Here is a 21390-nt window from a genome sequence, read left to right on the forward strand (position 1 = left end):
TACGGTTTCAACGAAACATTACTTCGGACCGGGCCCGGCGGCTCGGGAAGCACACAGGGTTACCAGAGGAGGTCCAGAAGACCACCCCAACAGCCCCCTCTTCGCCATGCGTGAGAGAGGAGCGAAAGAAAGGAGAACCAGCCCCTTATAATAGTGCCAGGTACAAACTGTACCCAACAAGGGTCTCCATAACGCCCAACCCCGTGACACCCGGGCCGACCCGGCATTTTTCCCCCTGAAAAAAGCACAAGTCCCTCAGGGTACCAGAACAGCAGATCTGCATCCCCGGCGGACAACGGGTTAACTGACCTGGACCAGCGTGACCAGAACCAGTCCCGTGCCATAACCACGCCGACATGCCTACTCCAGGGGAAGGGGCAGATATGCGTGTTGATCTAAAACATGAAAAGAGGGCGCCACCCAGATGGTCCTGTTTATACGGCGCTCAGTGGCCCACCCCAAGGGCGTGAGACCCCTCTACCTATGTTCTGATCTATTCCGTTAACATCCCCCAGATATGAACGAGAATCCGTCGAGACCCAGTATCAGGCTCTCGGAAGAGGAAAAAATCCCCCATCCCAGTTGCTTTATAAAAACGCTGTTTTAATAACAAGCAACCAAGGCGTACTAGCCACCCGCATGATTCTTAACAGAAAACACCCAGAGCCAGCACTATGTATGCGTCGGGACCCAAAACATATCAATAGACAGTCTAACCAGACCCCACAACGGCGGGCTCCACGTCTGTCTCGGAAGAGCTCTGCGAACGCGTAGGAGTCCTCCGGGGGACCCGCGCACGCCCTTCCCGGTCGGAATTGGGAAAGGTACAGGGCTTGAGCTGGTCCCGATGGACAGTCTTCTCCGGGCCCCCTTCTTCAGGCCAGACAGTGAAGACAGGCATCCCTTCGTGGCTCTGTGCAACCACCAGATAGGGCGTAGGTTCCCATTTGTCTTGGATCTTATTACGACCCTTGGGTCGATGGTTCCTCAACAGAACCCGGTCTCCGGCCCTTACGAGCGCGCCTGTGGACTTTCGGTCGTAGATCCGTTTGCGTCTATGAGACGTATGCTTAGCTGTGGCTCCCGCGGCCTCCGCAGCAGCCTTCAGTCGCTCGTGGTGCCTTTGGACCCATTCGTCCAAGTTCTCCGCATCGCCGTCCACGGCATCTTTGCCACCCAGTATGTCCCTGGGCATCCTTGCATCCCTCCCAAAGAGCAAGTAGAAGGGGGCGTACCCCGTGGAAGAGTGCACGTGGCAGTTGTACGTAAGTACCAGCTCTGGCAGGTGTTCTTTCCAGTCCCGCTTCTTCTCCATGGGCAAGCTACGCAGCATATAATGCATGGTCCGGTTAAACCTCTCGCATTGACCGTTCCCCTGGGGGTGGTAGGGCGTAGTATGGCTCTTAGAGATCCCGTAAAGTCTACAGAGTTCTTTGATGACGCTAGATAAAAAATGTCTACCTTGGTCGGCATGGAGCCGAGCGGGGCAGCCGTAGTACACAAACCAATGCCGCATGAGTGCGGCGGCGGTGGTCTTGACGGTCTGATCTTTGGTCGGGATAGCAATAGTGAATCGGGTAAACATATCGGTCAACTCCAGGACATTCTCATAGCCGCCCGTCGACATCTCCAACATGGTAAAGTCCATGGCTAGGACTTCCATGGGCGCAGTCACGTTGGTGCAGGTCATCGGGGCCTGGGACTTAGGGAATACGTCCCGGGCAAGCGCACACCACTTGCACTGTTGCACCCAGCCATTCACCTCTGCTGCCATCCCTATCCAGAAGTAACTTCGCCTCATCAGGTCTATAGTCCCCCGTCTACCGAAGTGTCCCCCATAGTCGTGTTGGGTCTCATATATGTTTCGCCGCAGTGCCGTCGGCACCACCAGTTGCAGGACCTCTTCCCCGTCTCGGGGGTCGCTAACGCGTCGAAACAGTACTTGATTGTGTAGACGGAACCGCTCCCACTGCCCGTATAACTTGCGGAGGCATGGGTTCACATCCTGCAACAAGGCTTTAGTGGGTGGGTTCCCACGGGTCACCGCCTGCCATACCGGTCCCAGTTCGGGGTCTTCCGCCTGGAATTGCCGTAGTTCATCCCAGCTGTATCCGCTGTTCCCCTTCTGCTCCACTATTTGTCTTGCGACGATCGCCGGGACCCCCGGCAGGTCGGTCCGGTCCTCGGGGCCTAGGCGAGCCCGGACTTCTTCCGCCGGGATCACTACGAAGCCTTTGCCGGTTGGCCTTGCGGCTAGAGCGGGGGCCCGCGGCGGGCCGGTCCGCGCCTCGGGGCTCAGGCGAGCACGGACTCCTTCCGCCGGGGCCACCTGGCCCGGTTGCCTCAGGTCGATTGCTGAGACTTCCGGCGGCTCAGTCCGTTCCTCGGGGCCCAGCCAAGTACGAATGCCTTCCGCAGTGATCGCTAGAAAGTCTTTTTCGGTGTCTGCTACTTCTGGTTCTTGCCTCATCGGGATGACAAGGCGTCTGCATTTTGGTTGAGTCGGCCGGGCTTGTAATGCACCACAAAGTCGTATTCGGCCAGCTGGGCGACCCAGTGCTGCTCCACCGCCCCCAAATTGGCCGTGTCCAGGTACCGCAAAGGGTTGTGGTCGGTGACCACAGTGAATTGGGAGTAGAGCAGAAGGTCTCGGAACTTCTCTGTGATCGCCCGGTCGTTTCTTTCTGACTCTCGTAGATCCCTGCTCGCGAAGGCGATGATGCGCTCTACGCCCTCTTGCTTCTGACTCAGCATGGCTCCCAGCCCCAAGTAGCTTCCATCCGTGGTCACTACGAAGGGGAGTTGGAGGTCCGGATAGGCCAACATTGGTGGCGTCATTAGGCACCCTCGCAGGTGGTCGAAGGCCTCCTGGCACTTTGGAGTCCATTGGAAGGCCTCGGTCCGTCCTTTAGCGAACCCTTTCTTTTCTTTTCCCATGAGGGCATGCAGAGGTTGCGCCACTTGGGCGAAGTGGGGCACGAATCGCCAGTAGTACGACATGAATCCGATCACTTGTCGCACTTCTTTCGCCAAGCGTGGCACCGGCCAGTCCTCCAGGGCCTTTACTTTGTCTGTGTCGACTTGGACACCGGCCGCAGATACAATGTGTCCCAGGAATTTTACTTCCGCCTTGAGGAGGAAACACTTCCGGGGCTTGAGTTTGAGGCCGTGTTCGCGGAGGCGTCCGAACACCAGGTCCAGCTTCTGGCAGTGGCTCTCGAAGTCCCATGAGAACACCAACACGTCGTCCAGGTAGACCAACAGGACATCGAAAGCCAAGTCCCCTAACACCGCGGTCATCAACCGCTGGAAACGTCGCCGGCGCATTGCACAGCCCTAAGGGCATACGGGTCCACTAATAGAGGCCGAAGGGCGTCGTGACAGCCGTCTTTTCTCGATCCTCCTCTTTCACCGCCACCTGAAAGTAGCCAGCCGTGAGGTCGAGGGATGAGAAGATTTTGGCCTGCCCGAGGGCATCTAGGGACTCCTCTATGCGGGGTAGAGGGTACGCATCTCGGTGTGTCACATTGTTTAGTCGACGGTAGTCGCAACAGAATCGCACGGAGCCGTCTTTCTTGATCACTATCACGCCGGGCGACGCCCATGGGCTACAGCTCTCCACTAGGACACCCTGAGCGACCAGGTCTTGCACGTGTCGTTTCACCTCTTGAAAGATGTGAGGCGGTATCCGGCGGTGCCGTTGTTCGATGGGATGCGCGTCCCCGGTGGGGATGTAGTGAGTTATCGTGGTAGTGTATCCATAGTCTCCGTCGTCGAGGGAGAACACCGTCTTGTGTTTCTCCAATACCTGGTTCAGTCGGTCTACTTGCCCCTGGGCGAGGTCTTGGAGGTTCACTTGCACGGGCATGGCTAGTCGGCGGGTCCCCCCGTCGGTGGCCGCCGGCGTCGGGTTGTCTCCGGCTTCAATCGCCGTCACCCTCAATCCTCCGGCAACTTCTTCCATGGTCACCCTTTCTTTGGGCAGTATTTGACGGGGGCGGTGGAGTTCCGCCAGTCGGGACCGGGGCCGGAGCACGATGGCTGTGTCGGTTGGGTTTAACAGACGCACGGGCACCCTCCCATTTAGGGTGTGTGCCACTACATTGGCCACCAGTAGGCCGGGCGGTAGGTTGGCACTCGGAGTGCTCTCGAGCATTACGGGGCGTTGTATCTTCACCGACGTCTCGCAGCGGCCCTGGACGACCACTTCGCTGCGGGGGGGAATGACCACCGGGTCTCGGCCGGCCACTTTCACGTACCCCCTTCTCCCCAGGGCGGTGCACCCCTGTTCCTCGTGAGCAACGGCAGCGACGATGCGGTGCAGGGCGGCGCTCCCGGCGTCGGAGCGATGGCGACCAGTTGGGCGTATCCCCTCCATTCCGGCGAAGAGGTCATACACCCCGCTGAGTATGTTCATCCCCAGAAGGCCCGGGACGGCGTTTCCCGCGGGGCTGCAGTGGGGGTCGTCTTTTACTACGAACACACATTTTCCAGGGAACTTCATTCCTAGACACTCCACTTCAGCGAAGAGGCACCCCACCACGGGGATTTCTAAACCGTTGGCGGCCGTGAGGGTGACCCAGGTGGCGGAGGACAGTCTCTTCGTCTTGAATTGCCGTTTGAAATGGGTTTCGTCATGGTGGTAACCTCGGATCCGGTGTCTAAGAGGCAGCAGGTCTTGACGCCGTCTATCTGTACATCTAGGGTGTAACAGCCCCCGTATACATCTTGGGTCTCTGGGCCCGTGGCTATCGAGTCGACGGCTCCTGCCGCAACGGCGTCGATCGCCCCTCGTGTTCTAGATAGGCGTCCCTGTGAGCCCGAAGCTTCGGGTGCGGGGGAAGGTGCTGGGCGCGGTCCGCCGGCCTGGAGTGGACATTCTCAACTGATATGCCCCGGCTGCTGACAGGCGTAACAGATCAGTCTTCCATCCTCGCTCCGGCGGGGTAGTCTACACGGGGTAGCGGGCACGTCTCCCCGGGGACGGCGTCCAGGGGAGCCTCTTTGGGGCCCGTCTCGCTCGGACTGCAGGGCCCGGAGGAGCAGCGCCTGGCCCGCGACTAGCTGGTGGATGGATTCCTGTAGTGCAGACACGTCGACAGGGGTTTTGTGTGTCTCCACGGCGGCGGCGTGTATCGTGCCCCGGGCGGAGCTCTTAGCGGTGGACAGTGCCTCCTCCTCTTCGGACCAGTCGATCGCGGCCAGCATTAATTCGAGGAACGTCAGCGTCCCTTTCTCTCTTTGATATTGTCTCATCTCCCGTCGCAGTGAGTCGTCTCTTAGGCCTAGAACGAATTGCTCCTGTAGCAGGGTGGCGGTGTCTGGGACCCGCATGGGTGCCCGTCGCTGTAGACGCCGAAGCATTTCTTGTAAGTCATACGCAAATTGTCTTACGGTCTTGCCGGCTGCCTGCTTGCGGTCTGTGTGCCTCGTGGATCTGCAGAAGCCACACCAGACAGTCCTTGTGCAGTTACCTCTCTGATGGCCTTTCTCTCCGCATCGCCAACACGCCAGCTCCGTCGCTCGGGCCTTCAGCACCCTCTCTCCCGCCTCCGCGGCGGCTGGATGGGTATCTTCTGAGGCCTCGAAGTTTCTTAACTTGGCCTTGAACTGTCCCAGCGTCATGTCCGCTGAACCGTGTGTTACCAGGAGTGTGAACGGTTTGTACAGCTCCGGTAGTCCTCTCATCACCATCGCCATCATTAGCCCATCGCTTGGTGCTTCTCCTGCACTCCTCAATGGCGTCGTGATCTGCTTTGTTGACGTATTCGGTCACAGTCTCGGTGTGCCCCTTCTTCAGGGCTGTTAGTGCTATGTAGAGGGCCACGACTCGGGGTCTTCCTTGCCCGATGTAATGCTCTCTCAACACCCCCAGGCTTTCTCTGCCTTTGTCTTTAGTGTCGCGAAATATCAGCCCCAAGCTGGTGTCGTCGAGCAGCGGCGCTAACTCACAGTACGCGTCTGCGTTATGCTGGTCGTCCAGGGCTTGTTCTTCCGCCGTCAGGTCTCCCGTGGGGGCTGTCAAGATCGTCGCCTTCAGTCCCGCACCATGCATGCAGCATAACATGCGCTCTTCCCAGAGCTCGTAGTCCTCTGCCTTTCCATTAAATGAGGGCCATTTGCTCCTTCCCTTGGTCGCCACGAGTTCTAAGACGGGGTTCTCCCCCTCGCCTCCGTTGGGCTCAGCAGGCTCCGTCTCCCCCGGTGCCGCCTCCCCGGGGCTCTGCGCGCTGCTCTCCGGGCGGGTCCGCTTGCGCTCCAGCAGCCCGTCGGTGGGGTCGGTGTCCCGCTTCCTCTTGACGGGCAGGATGAATGAATGAATGAATGAAAACTTTATTTAACAGATTGCAAAATGGGTACAATACAGTACGGCTCAATACATACAATTGTTAAGGGGATGCAGACCTGAGAAAGACGTTTGTCTTGTTTCCATCAGGGTCCCCCATTTTCAATTCATATAGACATTTATGACATACACAACATACATGACATTTATGGCATAGGGACATATAGGTATTTAGTACTGATACATTTGTGACATAAACGGTATTCAAATATACAGTACTGTTACCCCTAGATCCTGACAGAGTATATACATATGATGGGGAGGGGACTGTACATTAGGAGGGGGTGGGTGGGTGGGAGAGAAATATACATACGGCGGGGAGGAGATTGTCTATTAGGAGGTGGTGGGGGTTTTGGGCATTTACGGTGGCCAGTTTTGAATTTCAGCCTCCTGTAGGTGCTCTTTAAGAGCGGTTTTGAATGTGGGCAGGGATTCACATTCCTTTACAGCTTTGGGTAGGGCGTTCCACATTGTTGTGGCATAATTGCGAAACGTGTTTAGTCCCTTGTTTGAGCCGAATCTGGGTTTCACATGATTTGTTGAGCTTCCTCTGGTGTAGTGGTTGTGGTATTCACTGATCATTGTGTTGGATTCCATGTTGCTCTTTGATGGTGGGCGTAGCTTTAGCTCCTGTTGGCCTAGCGTCTAGCCATGCGGTGCTCCCGGCGCTAACCTAGCCTATACTTTAGCTAAACTTGCTACCCTTATTATTTCGCCCCGGCGTGATCTGGGCCCATAACCTGTTGACAGAATCTGGCTATGGGGCGACAATAATGTGGTCAAGAGGCATGGTTTCTATCTTTAGCCTTTGGCGTGGTTTATTTCATTCACATGTTTGAACAGCAGCACATGAGTCCTCCTCTCCGTGAGAGGTAGGTGGGGAAGAAGAGATAGAGGGGGAGGAGACATCTCTTTAAATACTCGCCACCTGGTGGTATCATGAGTGACTCCGGCTCCGCCTAGAGCGCCCTCTATTGAAAACAGTTATATATGCAGTTAGACAGTTACTATAGCAATCCTACATAGAACCTCTAACTTTAACAGATGACTAGATTAGATTTTTATATCTATAAATCTGTATGTTGTGTATGTCATAAATGTCATTATGAATTGAAAATGGGGGACCCTGATGTAAACAAGACAAAAGTCTTTCTCTGGTCTGCATCCCCTTAACAATTGTGTGTATTGAGCCGTACTGTATTGTACCCATTCTGCAATCTGTTAATAAAGTGTTCAATCAATCAATCAATCAATCAATCAATCAATCAATCAATCAATCAATCAATCAATCAATCAATCAATCAATCAATCAATCAACCAATCAATCAATCAATCAATCAGGCTCTTGTGCAAAATCGTTCTTTTATTTTGAAAGATCCCCGACCGGAAGTCCCAGTGTTGTGGTCGCTGCTGCCTGCAGCGGAACGCGGGTTTCGCTCCAACATTACCGGTACGTTTACAAACTGTGCCACTAGCCAGGTTAATAACTGTAATAATAACATCAACGATGGTGGTATAATAACTGCATGTTAGGTGGCAATTATTACGACTTGGCTTTTGTGAATTTTTACCTACAGCCTTTCTTCACGTGTTGTTGTCTGTGGCGCGGCAGCACACGTGACCAGCGAGCTCACTCCTTTAGCAGCTACAGTAGCTTCAATCTTATCATAACGTCAACTGACCTGATTGTCTTATTAACGACACAAACAACAAACACAACCCACACGACATGTAATCAGTGCGTTGCATTAGGTTATTATTATACGATCAGACAGAAGAGTCGAAGGTTTATGTTTACTGTTATCTCTCTGATCAATGATCCCAGCTGAATAGCAACACAGGGTTGATTGATTGATTGAACACTTTATTTATAACAGATTGCAGAATGGGGTACAATACAAATACAGTACGGCTCAATACACACAATTGTTAAGGGGATGCAGACCAGAGAAAGACTTTCGTCTTGTTTACATCATCAGGGTCCCCCCCCCATTTTCAATTCATCATAACATACATGACATACAGATAGACACACTGCTGCTACATCTATACATTTATGACGTAGTAGCTTTACAAATACAGTACTGCTTGTGATACAAAAATAGTTTAAAACAGAGAGTATATACATTTGACGAAGAAACTGTACATTGGATGAGGTGGGGTAGGGGGTTTGGGTAGGTTGGGGGGGGGGGGGGGTTGACACTCGTCTGACTAGGCTAGCTTATCTGCCATGGGCAGGCCAGGCATTTGGAGTTCTGATAAGATGCATACATAATGTCTTGTTGACCAAGACTTTGTACTGTAGCTTTGTGTCACTGTCACCCTGTGCTATTCTGGCGTTTTGGATTAGGAGTCCGTCGTCAGTGGGTTGTTTTCAGTCACTGGGTGGGTACTGTAATGTGCCCCTAACTAGTACACGTAACTAGTATACACAGCTTGTATACACACAGCTAGGATTGGCCCAAATGTTCCTACTTAACGGGGAATACCACACATTTGTAAGAATTCACATATTTAGGAATCTGAGCCGGTTGTGGCATCTTTGAATTGATCGTTAATCAGATCAAATACCGATCTTTAAATTTTTTATCTTTTTTTTTATTAAAACCATTAAGGAAAGTGTAGTGCTATTCAATTACCAACGTATATCTTACCTCCATAAGTTACTTACTCCTATATCTGTATGTCGTGTATGTCATATATGACACACTATGAATTGAAAATGGGGGACCCTGATGTAAACAAGACGAAAGTCTTTCTCTGGTCTGCATCCCCTTAACAATTGTGTGTATTGAGCTGTACTGTACTGTACCCATTCTGCAATCTGTTAATAAAGTTTTCAATCAATCCATTTTAATAACGTTAACCTTTTAAGTGCTGCGATATCATCTGGATAATAAATACAAATAGCAGATCGGGACTCGATATCGGCAGATACTCAATAATAAATTGATCGGGGCAAAATACTTGATCTGTAGTTGGGGCGTCCTACACATAATAATGTTCTTCCCGTGTCCCAGGACAGTTCAGTCAGTATGTGTGAACAGTAGGGCCGTCACTAACGACTATTCTTGTTATCGATTAATCAGTCGATTATTTTATCGATTAATTATTAACCATTCATTTTCCAGAAAAATATTTCAATTGAATATTTCAAAATGTTTAATGAGTATCCTCATCCTTTTTAGCTTTAGATTTAAAAAAAAAAACTACCAGCCAGAGGGATTATTACCAGCCATAAATAGCTTTTTAGTATATTTCCATGAATTATTATATGCATTGTGTCATCTAGTCTCCACTCCACGCTATGTTAGTGCTTGTGCCAGCACATGAGATATGATTCAAATGTTTTTATTTTTTTTAATATATAGGCTATATACATATCAAGTTCAAGTTTCTTTAATAGTTGTCATACAGAAGTACAGAATACTTTCATACAAAATGCTTCTTACTGTTACGCTCCAGAGACTGTGCTAGACAAGATACAAAAGTAAGCACAGTCTCGATGGAGCGCACAGACAGGCAGCCGGTCGTTGCGGCGCCATCTATCAATATCTTTCTTTTGAATAAAATAGGCTCAGGAATCAGGATTGTTAAATTAGCCTTAATCCATGTGAAAAAGAGTAGCATATAGTAAATGTATGCACACACACACACACGAGAGGGAGAATAGCTTATAGCAGACTTAATGATGTTACAATATTTTTGCTAATGAAGTGAAATATTTAATCATCAACTATCAAGTTCGTTTTTATAGTGTACATTTTGGCTACTTCATTGATCATCATCATTGAACGTACAGAGAGAAAGAGAGTGACCCCCCCCCCCCCCTTTGCTCACTATTAGAACTCCATGAAACTGATTGTATTGGGAACGGAGGCAAGCGTTCCTAAGGAGAGAATGCCATATGTCGACGAATCGTGACAGCCCCAGGAAAGATTCTAAACATTCTGTGAAAGGTTGACAGTTGGTCAAACTACACCTCAACTGAGAAATAGTTCCTTTACTCATAATTTGAAAATCGCTATATTAGCTCATAAAAACAAGTACATGATTTGACACAGAAAAATATATTAGACGGATTAATGTTGCTGTATAGTTTGTTTATACTTCAGAACTATTGAGACACCTGGGCATAACAAAAAAAATATTGTTTGTTTCCTGTTGGTTGTCAGTTAAGGCCATGGGTAGGTAGGGAATTTATTTTATTTTATTTCTTTATTTTATTCTTTCCCACGGCGACTATGCCTGGATAGGGCATTTATTTATTTAATTAAAATGTCCACAACAACATGGATGCATACAACTCTGCCAGCATGTTTACTATCCATAATACTAAAGGTTTGACTTAAGATTTCTATGAAACTTTATTCTGCCACATCACTCTTCTCAACATGCACGGCCGTCCCTGAGTACTGGCTCTCCAGCTGTGAATGTTGGATGAATCCAGCCGCGGTGATGTCCTGCTCTTACGTCCAAATATAGTCTTCTGCTAGAAACAGCACCGGTCACTCAAAGCTCCATTACTCAGTTCCTGAAGCATTAGCTTCACTTTAGCTTTGCTACACACCACTGTCCCCTCGCAGTGTCAATCACTTGGGGGCAGGGGGGGGGGGGGGGGGGGGGGGGGGACCTGAGGCATTGATCAGCCTGGCCCTGGCGGCTGAGGGGAAGAAGCTCAGTCTGTGACGAGCTTTCACAGCCTTTGGGATCCTCAGCCTTCTGCCAGAGGGGAGCAAGGTGAAGAGGCTGTGACCGGGGTGGGAGGGGTCGGCCACGATCTTCCTCGCCCTCTTCAGCGCCCCTGGAGTCGTGCAGGGACCTGAGGGAGGGCAGGGCACAGCCGATCACCCTCTCCGCGGAGCGAATCACCCGCTCCAGCTTGGCGAGATCTTTTGCCGCTGCAGCGGGGAACCAGGAGATGATGAGGTCCGGCCCCTCTCTCCCCCTCCCGTTGTCCACGACCGGGGGGTTTTGTCAACGTTGAGAGAGAGCTTGTTGTTCACCTGGCACGACTGTGCCAAGTTATCGACCTCTTTCCTGTGGGTCTGTTTCAACATTTCTTTTCCATGCCACATCACTCCCATTCTGGTATCCCTGCACTGGCTCCCGGTACACTATAGAATTCACTTCAAAGTCCTCACTTTCACTTTCAGAGCACTCCACGGTCAGGCCCCCATCTACATCACTGAACTCATCCATCCCTACACCAACACCCGCTCCCTCAGATCTGCCGATCAGCACCTCCTGGTGGTCCCCAGGTCCAGGCTGAAAACAAGGGGTGATCGAGCCTTCGAGGTGACGGCACCAAGGCTCTGGAACGCTCTCCCCCTGGACCTGCAAACTGCCCCCTCTGAGAACTCTTTTAAAAAAACAACTAAAAACACATTTGTTCAGACAGGCCTTTGGTCATACATAGGCGCATTTTCTTGTCCTCACTGTTCTATAGTTTTGTTTTAATTCGTGACTCATGATTTTATCCAAATTTTTTATTCTACTTTTTCTATCTGGTTTCACTGTTTTTAACTGCTGTTTGTTGTTGTTGTCATTTATTTCTGATTTTGTTTTATTGTGTTTTTATATTAAGCTGTAGTGTAAAGCACCCTGTGCATTCGTGCTGTGAAGGGTGCTATATAAATAAAGGTCATTCATAACGTTAGTTTAAAAGGTTTTTAACCGCAACGGGCATATAGTAATGGCGAGGATATAACGTTAAAGAATGTTAACTCTTTCAGTGCCACTCACGAGATTTCTCGTGTTTTTTTATAGGTGGTTGCTAGCCACTCACGAGATTTCTCGGATTTTTTTTTTTTTTTGCGATCTGAAAAATTATTGCATCACCCGAGCCTACCCGAGTATAGCCGAGGGGCGCCGACGATCACTGTGGAAAAAAGCGCCCCCTGTCGTCTCCCAGATGACATAAGTGATTTTGGAATGGACTCAATGAAAATGAATGGGGAAAAAAATCCGGTACTCCACATTTTCCAGTTCACTGATCCAGCCGGGGTTACCAGAGTTCATTCTGGAGCCTCAGATCCCCGCGGATCATGGAGTTCTACTGTAGGGATGGGTATCGTTAGGATTTTATCGATACTACTACTCTTATCGATACTGCTTAACGGTTCGGTACTTTATCGATACTCTTATCGGTTCTTTTTGGTTCTTTTTTTGCAAGAAAAAAAGACAATTAATTAAGAACAGAATCAACATTGCTTTATTATTTATAAATACAACTTTATAAATAAGTATTATAAATAAATATAATTTCTTCAGCAACAGCAGCAGCAATGTTCTTTTATATAACTTTATAAATAAATATAATAAATTAATATAATTTCTTCAGCAACAGCAGCAACAATGTTTTAAATGTGTCTGACTCTGAATTATAGACTTTTTATAATAAACAACAAATGCAAAAGGCTAACAGAACTGTGACACTGGTTCACCCTATCCTCTGTCATCCTTCCTCTAGCTGCTAGGGAGAAAGGACTTTGGGTGGTGGAGGGAGGTCGAGGGAGGATGTGTGGTGGCCCTGGGCTCACTGGCCTGGGACATAGTGGCTGACGCCTCAGCTTGACGATCTATAAAAAGTTTAGATTGTAGTATTTGTAGCTAAACAATTGTTTTGTTTATTAGCCTATTTGTAATAATTCGTTATTAGCCTAGGCAACTCCGTATCTTGGCTTACGGTTACGGCTGCAGTGGATGCAGATGGAACACTGCGCGCAAGGCAGTCGAATACGCGCATTTCTGCACACTAATATCATGTTTTGCCAACAGATGTTTTGATAAATTGATTTGCTCGTATTGCCACCCTTACTGGCAAATGTTTTGTTGCACTTGTGGCAACGTGCATTGTCGGCATTGACCCTTGTAAAGTATATCCATACTTTAGAACGCTTCGCTCTATCCGCCATGATCACGACTCAGTGCATGCAGAGCTGCTGTCTGTGTGCAGAGCGCTATAGCACGGGGCGTCGGGGACTTTCATTAAGGAGTACCCGTATGTAGTACCCGGATGTCTATGTGTAGCACTAGCGAGTGTGTGTAATAATTGACTCGCTGGCTGCGGCTCGCTTCTCGTGCAGAGACAGAGAGGATCGTTCGCAACTTTTAAATAATAATAATAATAATAATAATTTCTCTAGAGTATCGATAGCAGTACCGAGGACGTCAGAGCTTATAAATACTCCGGTATTTTCTAATATAGTACCGGTTCCCGTTTAAAACCGGGGTCCGGGGGGCATCCCTAATCGCGTTGGATCCATACACGTATAGATTTTTTCGAATGGTGATCAGGAATTGGAATATACCAGTTGGATACCATCTGATGTCAGGTAAGGACTCTATGTTATCAGTGGTAGGATAATCAGAGTAAGTTTGATGAAGTTATAAGCTGTTTTGTGAAATGTCTTCTTTCGGTTTCACTGTAAAAGTCCGTGAGGAAATCAACGGAGCGATTATCAGTGCGCGGCCGTAATGTGCGTGCGTGCACGTATAATATTGATCATCTAGCGTTTATTTGAAAACGATTCATAAAAAGGCCGACGAATATCAACGTTGTGGAATATTCCACTAAAAGACGATTTTCATAGAATGCTCCAGAATGAGCTGTTTTTTATATCAAAACGGGGGCTTTTCTAACTGCTCTGAAACGGCAACGACGCGATAAAAAAACAATCTGCCTTCACAGCACTGACTGGAAAATAGTCTTTGATAATGCGATGGGCAGATTAGACACATAGCCATAATTTAAAACATAGATTAGGCGATATTAACGTTAACATTGGCGCCGATGGTGGCATTCAAGCGGTAAAACGGAAAACCAGGCGTGGCGCTGAAAGTGTTAAAGAGACGCATTTATTGGACCCGTTGCTCGCAGAGTTTACATAGAAACCGAGAGACTCCCAAGAGGAGTTATCATCACAGGCTGTAGAACGCAGGACTGAAGAGCTGCCGAGCTGCTTCTAAACTGTAAAGTGTGGGTATCGTATCAGCCAGGCTCAGCCCCTCGCTTCCAGCTGCAGCGAAACACAGAAGTTATGTGACTGGGCGCATTAGTTAGATTACACGTTGCCCATGTTATGACTTTTGAACGTCTGCCATTTCCACCGCAAAAGGCACATTTAACCATATGACGCGTCTATCAAGGTCGACGAATTGTGACAGCCCTAGGCCTAACAAAATTAATAGTTGGTTTCAGGTTGGTTGTCAGTTTGGCCATGGGTAGGTAGGGAATTTATTTTATTTAATTTTTTTATTTTATTCTTTCCCACGGCGACTATGGATAGGGAATTTCTTTATTTAATTAAAATGTTCACAACAACATGGATGCATGTACTCTGCCAGCATGTTTAATATCCATAATACTAAATGTTTGACTAAGATTTCTATGAAACTTTATTCTAATTTTTTTTTTTTTTTTTTTTTATATAATCTTTTTTAAAAACTCATACAATATATTGGGTCGCACCTAAATCGGCAGGGTCGGTCGGCAACCTGAAACCAACTATTAATTTTGTTAGGCCCTAGTGAACAGTACACACAACACTAAAGCTAGAGATCAGAGAGAGAGAGAGAGAGAACCCTCCAATCGGTGATGTCGTTGGGATCAGGGGCTGCCTCTCCATAGACAGTGAATGGGGCTCTGGCTTCATGAGGCCATGTATTGTTTATAGGAACAAATGTCGACCGCAACATGATTGGTGTCGAACAGCTCTTTATTCTCTCCAGCAGAGTTGACGTGTGACATACAGGCGTCACATAGGAGCGCATGTGTCTTCTTAACACTGGAACGTCATCTCTGCTCGCTTAAAGGTGCTATAGATAACATTTTATGTAGACTAATCTTTATTATATATTATTTACATTTAGTCATTTAGCTGACTCTTTTATCCAAAGCGACTTACAAGTTCTGTACGACAAGTCATCAGGAAGGGCACAACTCTTATCAGCTGAGTAACAATGTTCATCAAAGTGTTGAGTGTTACAGTGTAGGTTAGTTTATTAGGACAAGTGCCCGACAGTAAGGTTAGTTAGGGTTAGATTTATTATATATTTCTTTCAGATAATGGTTGAAGAAGTGCGTCTTTAGTCGACGGCGAAAGATTGGACAGGTTTCGGCTGCTGTTCTAACTGGGGTGGGTAGTTCATTTCACCATTGTGGGGCAAGGACTGAGAAAAGGCAGCTTCTCCTTGATGAATAGGGTTGGGCACCAAGAACCGGTTCTAATAGTAACCGGTTCCTAACTTCCGGTTCTGGAACCGGAAGTAACATATTTGCATTTCGATTAGAAGGTTTTTTTTTTTTTTTTTACTTTGACCAGTCACCTGGTTCTTTTAGCGTTTATCGCTTTTTCTTCTCATTCATACTTGGTCAAGTTCGACCGACAGAAGCAGGCTGAAAGGGTTCAGATGGGGGGGGTAGACACTCTGGGAAAGGCACGGCTGCCGTCCGGGATTCGAACGCGCTCAGCCCCAGATCCGCGCGAGCGCGGTTGTCCACGGCGCTGAAATAGCACTCGCGGTACGTGGTGAGCTACTGGAGCTCCCCCGATTAGAAGGTTTTTACCTGTGCCTGTAGCGTAGTTAGCGTTAGCAGTTAATGTTAAGGTTCTCCTGTGCCTGTAGCTTAGCTTAGTTAGCGTTAGCAGCTAACGTTAGTTAAGGTTTCTCCGGTGCCTGTAGCTTAGCTTAGTTAGCGTTAGCAGCTAACGTTAGTTAAGGTTCTCCTGTGCCTGTAGCTTAGCTTAGTTAGCGTTAGCAGCTAACGTTAGTTAAGGTTCTCCTGTGCCTGTAGCTTAGCTTAGTTAGAATTAGCAGCTAACGTTCGTTAAGGTTTCTCCGGTGCCTGTAGCTTAGCTTAGTTAGCGTTAGCAGCTAACGTTAGTTAAGGTTCTCCTGTGCCTGTAGCATAGTTAGCATTAGCAGCTAACAGTTAAGGTTTTTACCGCGACATGGACATACAGGAATGGCGAGGATGTAAAGCATGGTAGAGATGCATTTATTGCTCATTTCCTAAGTGTTTCTCGCTGTTTCAGGATGGCGGGGGTGTTCGACATAGACATGGAGACGGAGGACATCAGTGAAACGGAGGTTTGTAACTCGTCTCTAATCACACTACTGTTTAAAACCAACTTTCTTTAATGAATATAACTCATCAGTTTTTAATACTATAATATTAGTGTAGCCTAATCTATTTGCAACTGTGAAGAAAAACCCCCATTGGTTTAAACGGAATGAATAGACACATAAAAAGAAAATTCAAATGCCAACGTAACGAACGAAGGTCCGAACGTTCAAACGTTTGGGCTCAGTCCCACCACACAGCAGATCCGAGGTCTGTTTAGCCTGTTGGCAGTGCGTCCCACCACACAGCAGATCCGAGGTCTGTTTACCCCTGTTGGCAGTGCGTCCCATCACACAGCAGATCTGAGGTCTGTCGTTCGCTAGCTGACCGGAATGTCGAGGGGGTGCCATCGTGATATAAAGTCAACAGAGAGCGATGTGTCCTCTCGGCTGTGGGAGGAGCCTATTTGAGTCTCTATAATATCCAGGGCTTTCCCCAGGACTTTACAAGACTGTGCCCCCCCCCCCCCCCTCCCCCCTCCCCTCCCTCCTCAGAGAGGCAAAAGTAATGAGCTGTAATGTCCTGCAATTTAACCCCTTACAGTCCGGCACATTTAGCATAAAACGCCTGTCGATTACATACTCGAAAGTAATTCGCGATTTATTATTACTTTATACTTATAGCACATGCATGAGTCTGGTCTCTTATGAAAGGTAACATTCTGAAGAAAAATCACGTCTGAGATTTGGACACACTGAAATCAAATATTTGCTTCTTACTTTTGTGTTGACTTCAGATTCGGATTCCTTTATTAAGCCATTTGTGTAAAAACACATTGGTAATTGTTGCAGCATTACAGTGTATGCATTTTTTTACTTTCTTTTTTCACAGTAAACGACAAACATCAACACAGACACAGGACAAAAAACAGTGCAGTGGAGGATTAATTATTTAAATACATATATATATATATATAAAGTGTAGAGTGCAGAGTTCCAGTACGGACTAGTGCAGTGCAGTCAGTGTCATTGTGCCAGTGTCACTTGGGGGCAGAGGGGGGGGGGGGGGGGGACCTGAGGCATTGATCAGCCTGGCCCTGGCGGCTGAGGGGAAGAAGCTCAGTCTGTGACGAGCTTTCACAGCCTTTGGGATCCTCAGCCTTCTCCCAGAGAGGGGAGCAGGGTGAAGAGGCTGTGTCCGGGGTGGGAGGGGTCGGCCATGATCTTCCTCGCCCTCTTCAGCGCCCCTGGAGTCGTGCAGGGACCTGAGGGAGGGCAGGGGACAGCCGATCACCCTCTCCGCGGAGCGAATCACCCGCTGCAGCTTGCCGAGATCTTTTGCCGCTGCAGCGGGGAACCAGGAGATGATGAGGTCCGGCCCCTCTCTCCCCCTCCCGTTGTCCACGACCGGGGGTTTTGTCAACGTTGAGAGAGAGCTTGTTGTTCACCTGGCACGACTGTGCCAAGTTATCGACCTCTTTCCTGTAGGTCTGTTTCAACATTTCTTTTTTTTTGTATCCACTTTTTCTCCTTATTTTTCAATTTGTCTCCCGTCCCAATTTCGTGTTTCCAATTCTCCCCTCCCCTGTCTTGAACGTTGCTCGCATATGCCCCCCACTGGTCGGTCGTAGGGAGGATAGAAGCCTTGCATCACGTGTCCCCTCCGGTACACGAGGAGGCAGCCTGTCACGTCTTTTCACCTGCCAGCGCGGACTCTCATTGGCGTGAGGTGTAACGTGTGGGAGGCTCACGCTACGCCCCGCTATTTCCTGTCTCTGCTGTGGCAGGCGTCCCCCCAACCGACCTGTAGAGGAGTCGCTGTCCACAGACGTCCAGATTACCACCCATCGACTCCCCACCCGCTGACTCTGCCAATTGATGGCCGGCCCAAGCCGGAGGCAATGCTGACACCCGGATTCGATACCGGAGACTCTTGCGTTGGTGACGGAGCGCAATCTCCGCTGCGCCACCCACCCAGCCGCCTCTGTTTCAACATTTCTGTTGTGGGACATCGGCGAACGTAATCACCGCACTTGGAGCTGTGCGTGGCCACATGGCCGTGGGGGTACAGGCAAAGGAAAAGGGAGGGAGGGAGGGGGAAGAGGAGGGGGCTCCTGTGTTGAGTGTCAGAGGGGGCGGGTCTGATCGAAAGTCCAGGATTCAACTGCACAGGTTGGGGTTGAGTCCTAGGTTCCTGAGCCTGGTGTTTGAGTCTGGCGGGGGACCATGGCGTTGAGTGCCGAACTAATGGTTGACGAACATCATCCTCACGTAGGAATTCTTTCCCCCCCAGGTGGCCCGCATGCTAACGCTAGACGGTAAGAATAATTCTGCCCCGTGCCTCTTCGTTTGTCACTCACTTCCCCCACTTCCTGTGTGTACGCATTAGCATGCTAACGCTAACGTACACATAGAGACAAACACACTGACCTATAAACACTGACCGCTCTCGGTTCTAGTTATCATTAGCATGCTAACGCTAACGTACACACAGAGAAACACACTGTGACCGCTCTCCAGTTATAGATATTATCATTAGCATGCTAACGCTAGACGGTAAGAATGATTCTGCCCGCGCCTCTTCATCTGTCACTCACTTCCTGTTTCTTGACCCCCCCCCCCAGCTCTTCTTCGTGATTGATTGGAACCCGAGTGCCAAACACCTCTGGTCGGGTTTCTCAAAATAAAATAACGTCTAGTCACTTCCTGTTTACTCCATCCCCTGCTTCATGTGGGGCAGATCTGGTTTCATTGATCTATACTGCCACCTGGTGGACATTTGTGCTCTACTGAGCGCACCTTTCTAGTATTCAATACAGTGTCACACTTCTCATTACCATGCAGTTAGATATCCAACCTATGATCTTCCGTAGCCTAAACAGACATTGTAATATACTGTGTATATATATATTAGGGATGCTCGATATTGGCTTTTTTACCGATACCGATATTGTCCAACTCTTAATTTCCGATACCGATATAACCGATATCAACCGATACCGATATATGCAGGGTTTCCCCCCCAAAAAATGGAATAATTTCAGGTAATTAACATTACATATCTCTTGTTGTGGAATTAACACAACATTATGCATACTTTTGACAATAAATAAAATCAGAATTTGTTCTTACTTGCTTGCCTGGGTAAATAAATGTTATAGAAATTAAAAAAAAAAAATTCTTTTAAACCGATTCCGATATCACATTTTAATGCCGATATCGGCCGATAATATCGGTAGGCCGATAATATCGGACATCCCTAATATATATATATATATATATATATATATATATATATATTGTGCTACATATATATATAGACTTATTTTTCGCCCAGCCCTTTACTGTGTAGATATCCAGATCTCACTTTGATTCACCTGTTTTGCCTTTTAATTTTCTTTGTATATATCCAGGATGATGCCTGTGACTTCACTGTGGAAGAGACGGAGAGGTGAGTCGACTATAGATAATCTTAACGGCCCCATGAAATCAAAATGGATGTTTATGTTTTTTTATCGCAAGTGTCTGGCGCTATATACACCAGTATATCTGTCCCGACAGAAAGGTTGTTTTGTACACTAGGTATTCTTAATATTTCGCTGTCGACTGAAAACACACTTCTTCAATCAATATAAAAAAAACAACAGGGTGGCCGGGTAGCGCAGCGGACTAAGCGTCTGTCTACCACCGCAGAGACACTGGTATAGAATCCGGCTGTCAGCGGTGCCTCCGGCTTGGTCGGTCGTCATACTGATACAATTGGCAGTGTCGGCGGGTGGGAAGCCGGTGGGGTGGGTCGTCCTGGTCGTTGTAAAAACAGCGACTCCTACAGGTCGGTCGGGGCGCCTGCACAGCGAGGGAGGGAACTGGGGAAGGTAGTGTGATCCTCCCACGCGTTACACCTCCCCAGTGAGAGTCCTCGCTGGCAGGTGAAAAGAGGCTGCTGGCTGTCTCCTATGTATCGGAGGAAGCATGTGATAGACTTCAGGGCTCCCTAGACCAACAAGTGGGGGGCACATGTGCGCAACGACCAGGAAGGGGAGGGGGGAATTGGCATAACGACAAATAAATTGGGATGGGAGAAAATACAGAAAAATGGAGGAGAAAAGTAGATAATTATATATATATATTTTTTTTAAAGCACTAACCTTCTTACTGTCCTATATATACTACCATGCACTCCTCCTACTATACTAATATGTCTTATGCACTCAATACTGCAGCACACACGTTTCAGCACTGTTTGATCATTGTTACTTAGCTGATAGAGTTGTGCCCTTCCTGGTGACTTGTCGTACAGAACTTGTAAGTCGCTTTGGATAAAAGCGTCCGCTAAATGACTAAATGTAAATGTATCTGTATCTGTTCAACGAACAAAACTATCTGTATTCACATAGAAGACGGATTGGACAACCAGAAACTTGGAAAGTGTTTACAATATAATACACTTCTTTTGCCTGTTTTATTATTATTTTCTATTACTTTTCTTCATTTTTTTTTATATATATATATTTTAATTTAATTTTATTTATTATTATTTTATTTCTCTTTTTCAATTATTGTCTGTCTCTCTCTCTCTCCCTCTCTCTCTCTCTCTCTCTCTCTCCATCTCTCTCTCCCTCTCCCCCCCTCTCTCTCTCCCTCTCCACTCCCTCTCTCTCTCTCTCCCTCTCCCCCCTCTCTCTCCCTCTCCCCCCTCTCTCTCTCTCCCTCTCTCTCCCTCTCCCCCTCTCTCTCTCTCTCTCTCTCTCTCTCTCTCCATCTCTCTCTCCCTCTCCCTCTCCCCCCCTCTCTCTCTCTCTCTCCCTCTCCCCCCCTCCTCTCTCTCTCTCTCTCTCTCTCTCCCCCCCCCTCTCTCTCTCTCTCTCTCTCTCTCTCTCTCTCTCTCTCTCTCTCTCTCTCTCTCCCCAGTCTCCAGACAGAAGAGGTGGAGTTGACCAGTGCCAGTGTGAACAGGGACAGTGAGAGAGTTGGAC

General features: G+C 48.4%; 1 protein-coding gene across 1 annotated transcript in view; it reads left to right on the forward strand.

Annotated features, from left to right (window-relative positions):
• The first annotated feature begins 7741 nt into the window (after positions 1–7741).
• LOC311232698 (ribosomal protein S6 kinase beta-2-like) overlaps positions 7742–21390 on the forward strand; it is a 24514-nt gene continuing 10865 nt past the window's right edge. Inside the window, exons 1-4 of the mRNA XM_084338278.1 lie at positions 7742–7796; positions 16387–16441; positions 19828–19865; positions 21326–21383. Of these exons, the coding sequence (XP_084194404.1) occupies positions 16388–16441; positions 19828–19865; positions 21326–21383 (150 nt within the window). The 5' untranslated portion in view covers positions 7742–7796; position 16387. The remainder of the gene's footprint in view (positions 7797–16386; positions 16442–19827; positions 19866–21325; positions 21384–21390) is intronic.

Source organism: Notolepis coatsorum (genome assembly GCF_963971535.1).
Source record: "Notolepis coatsorum genome assembly, contig: SUPER_7_unloc_1, whole genome shotgun sequence".
Lineage (NCBI taxonomy): Eukaryota > Metazoa > Chordata > Actinopteri > Aulopiformes > Paralepididae > Notolepis > Notolepis coatsorum.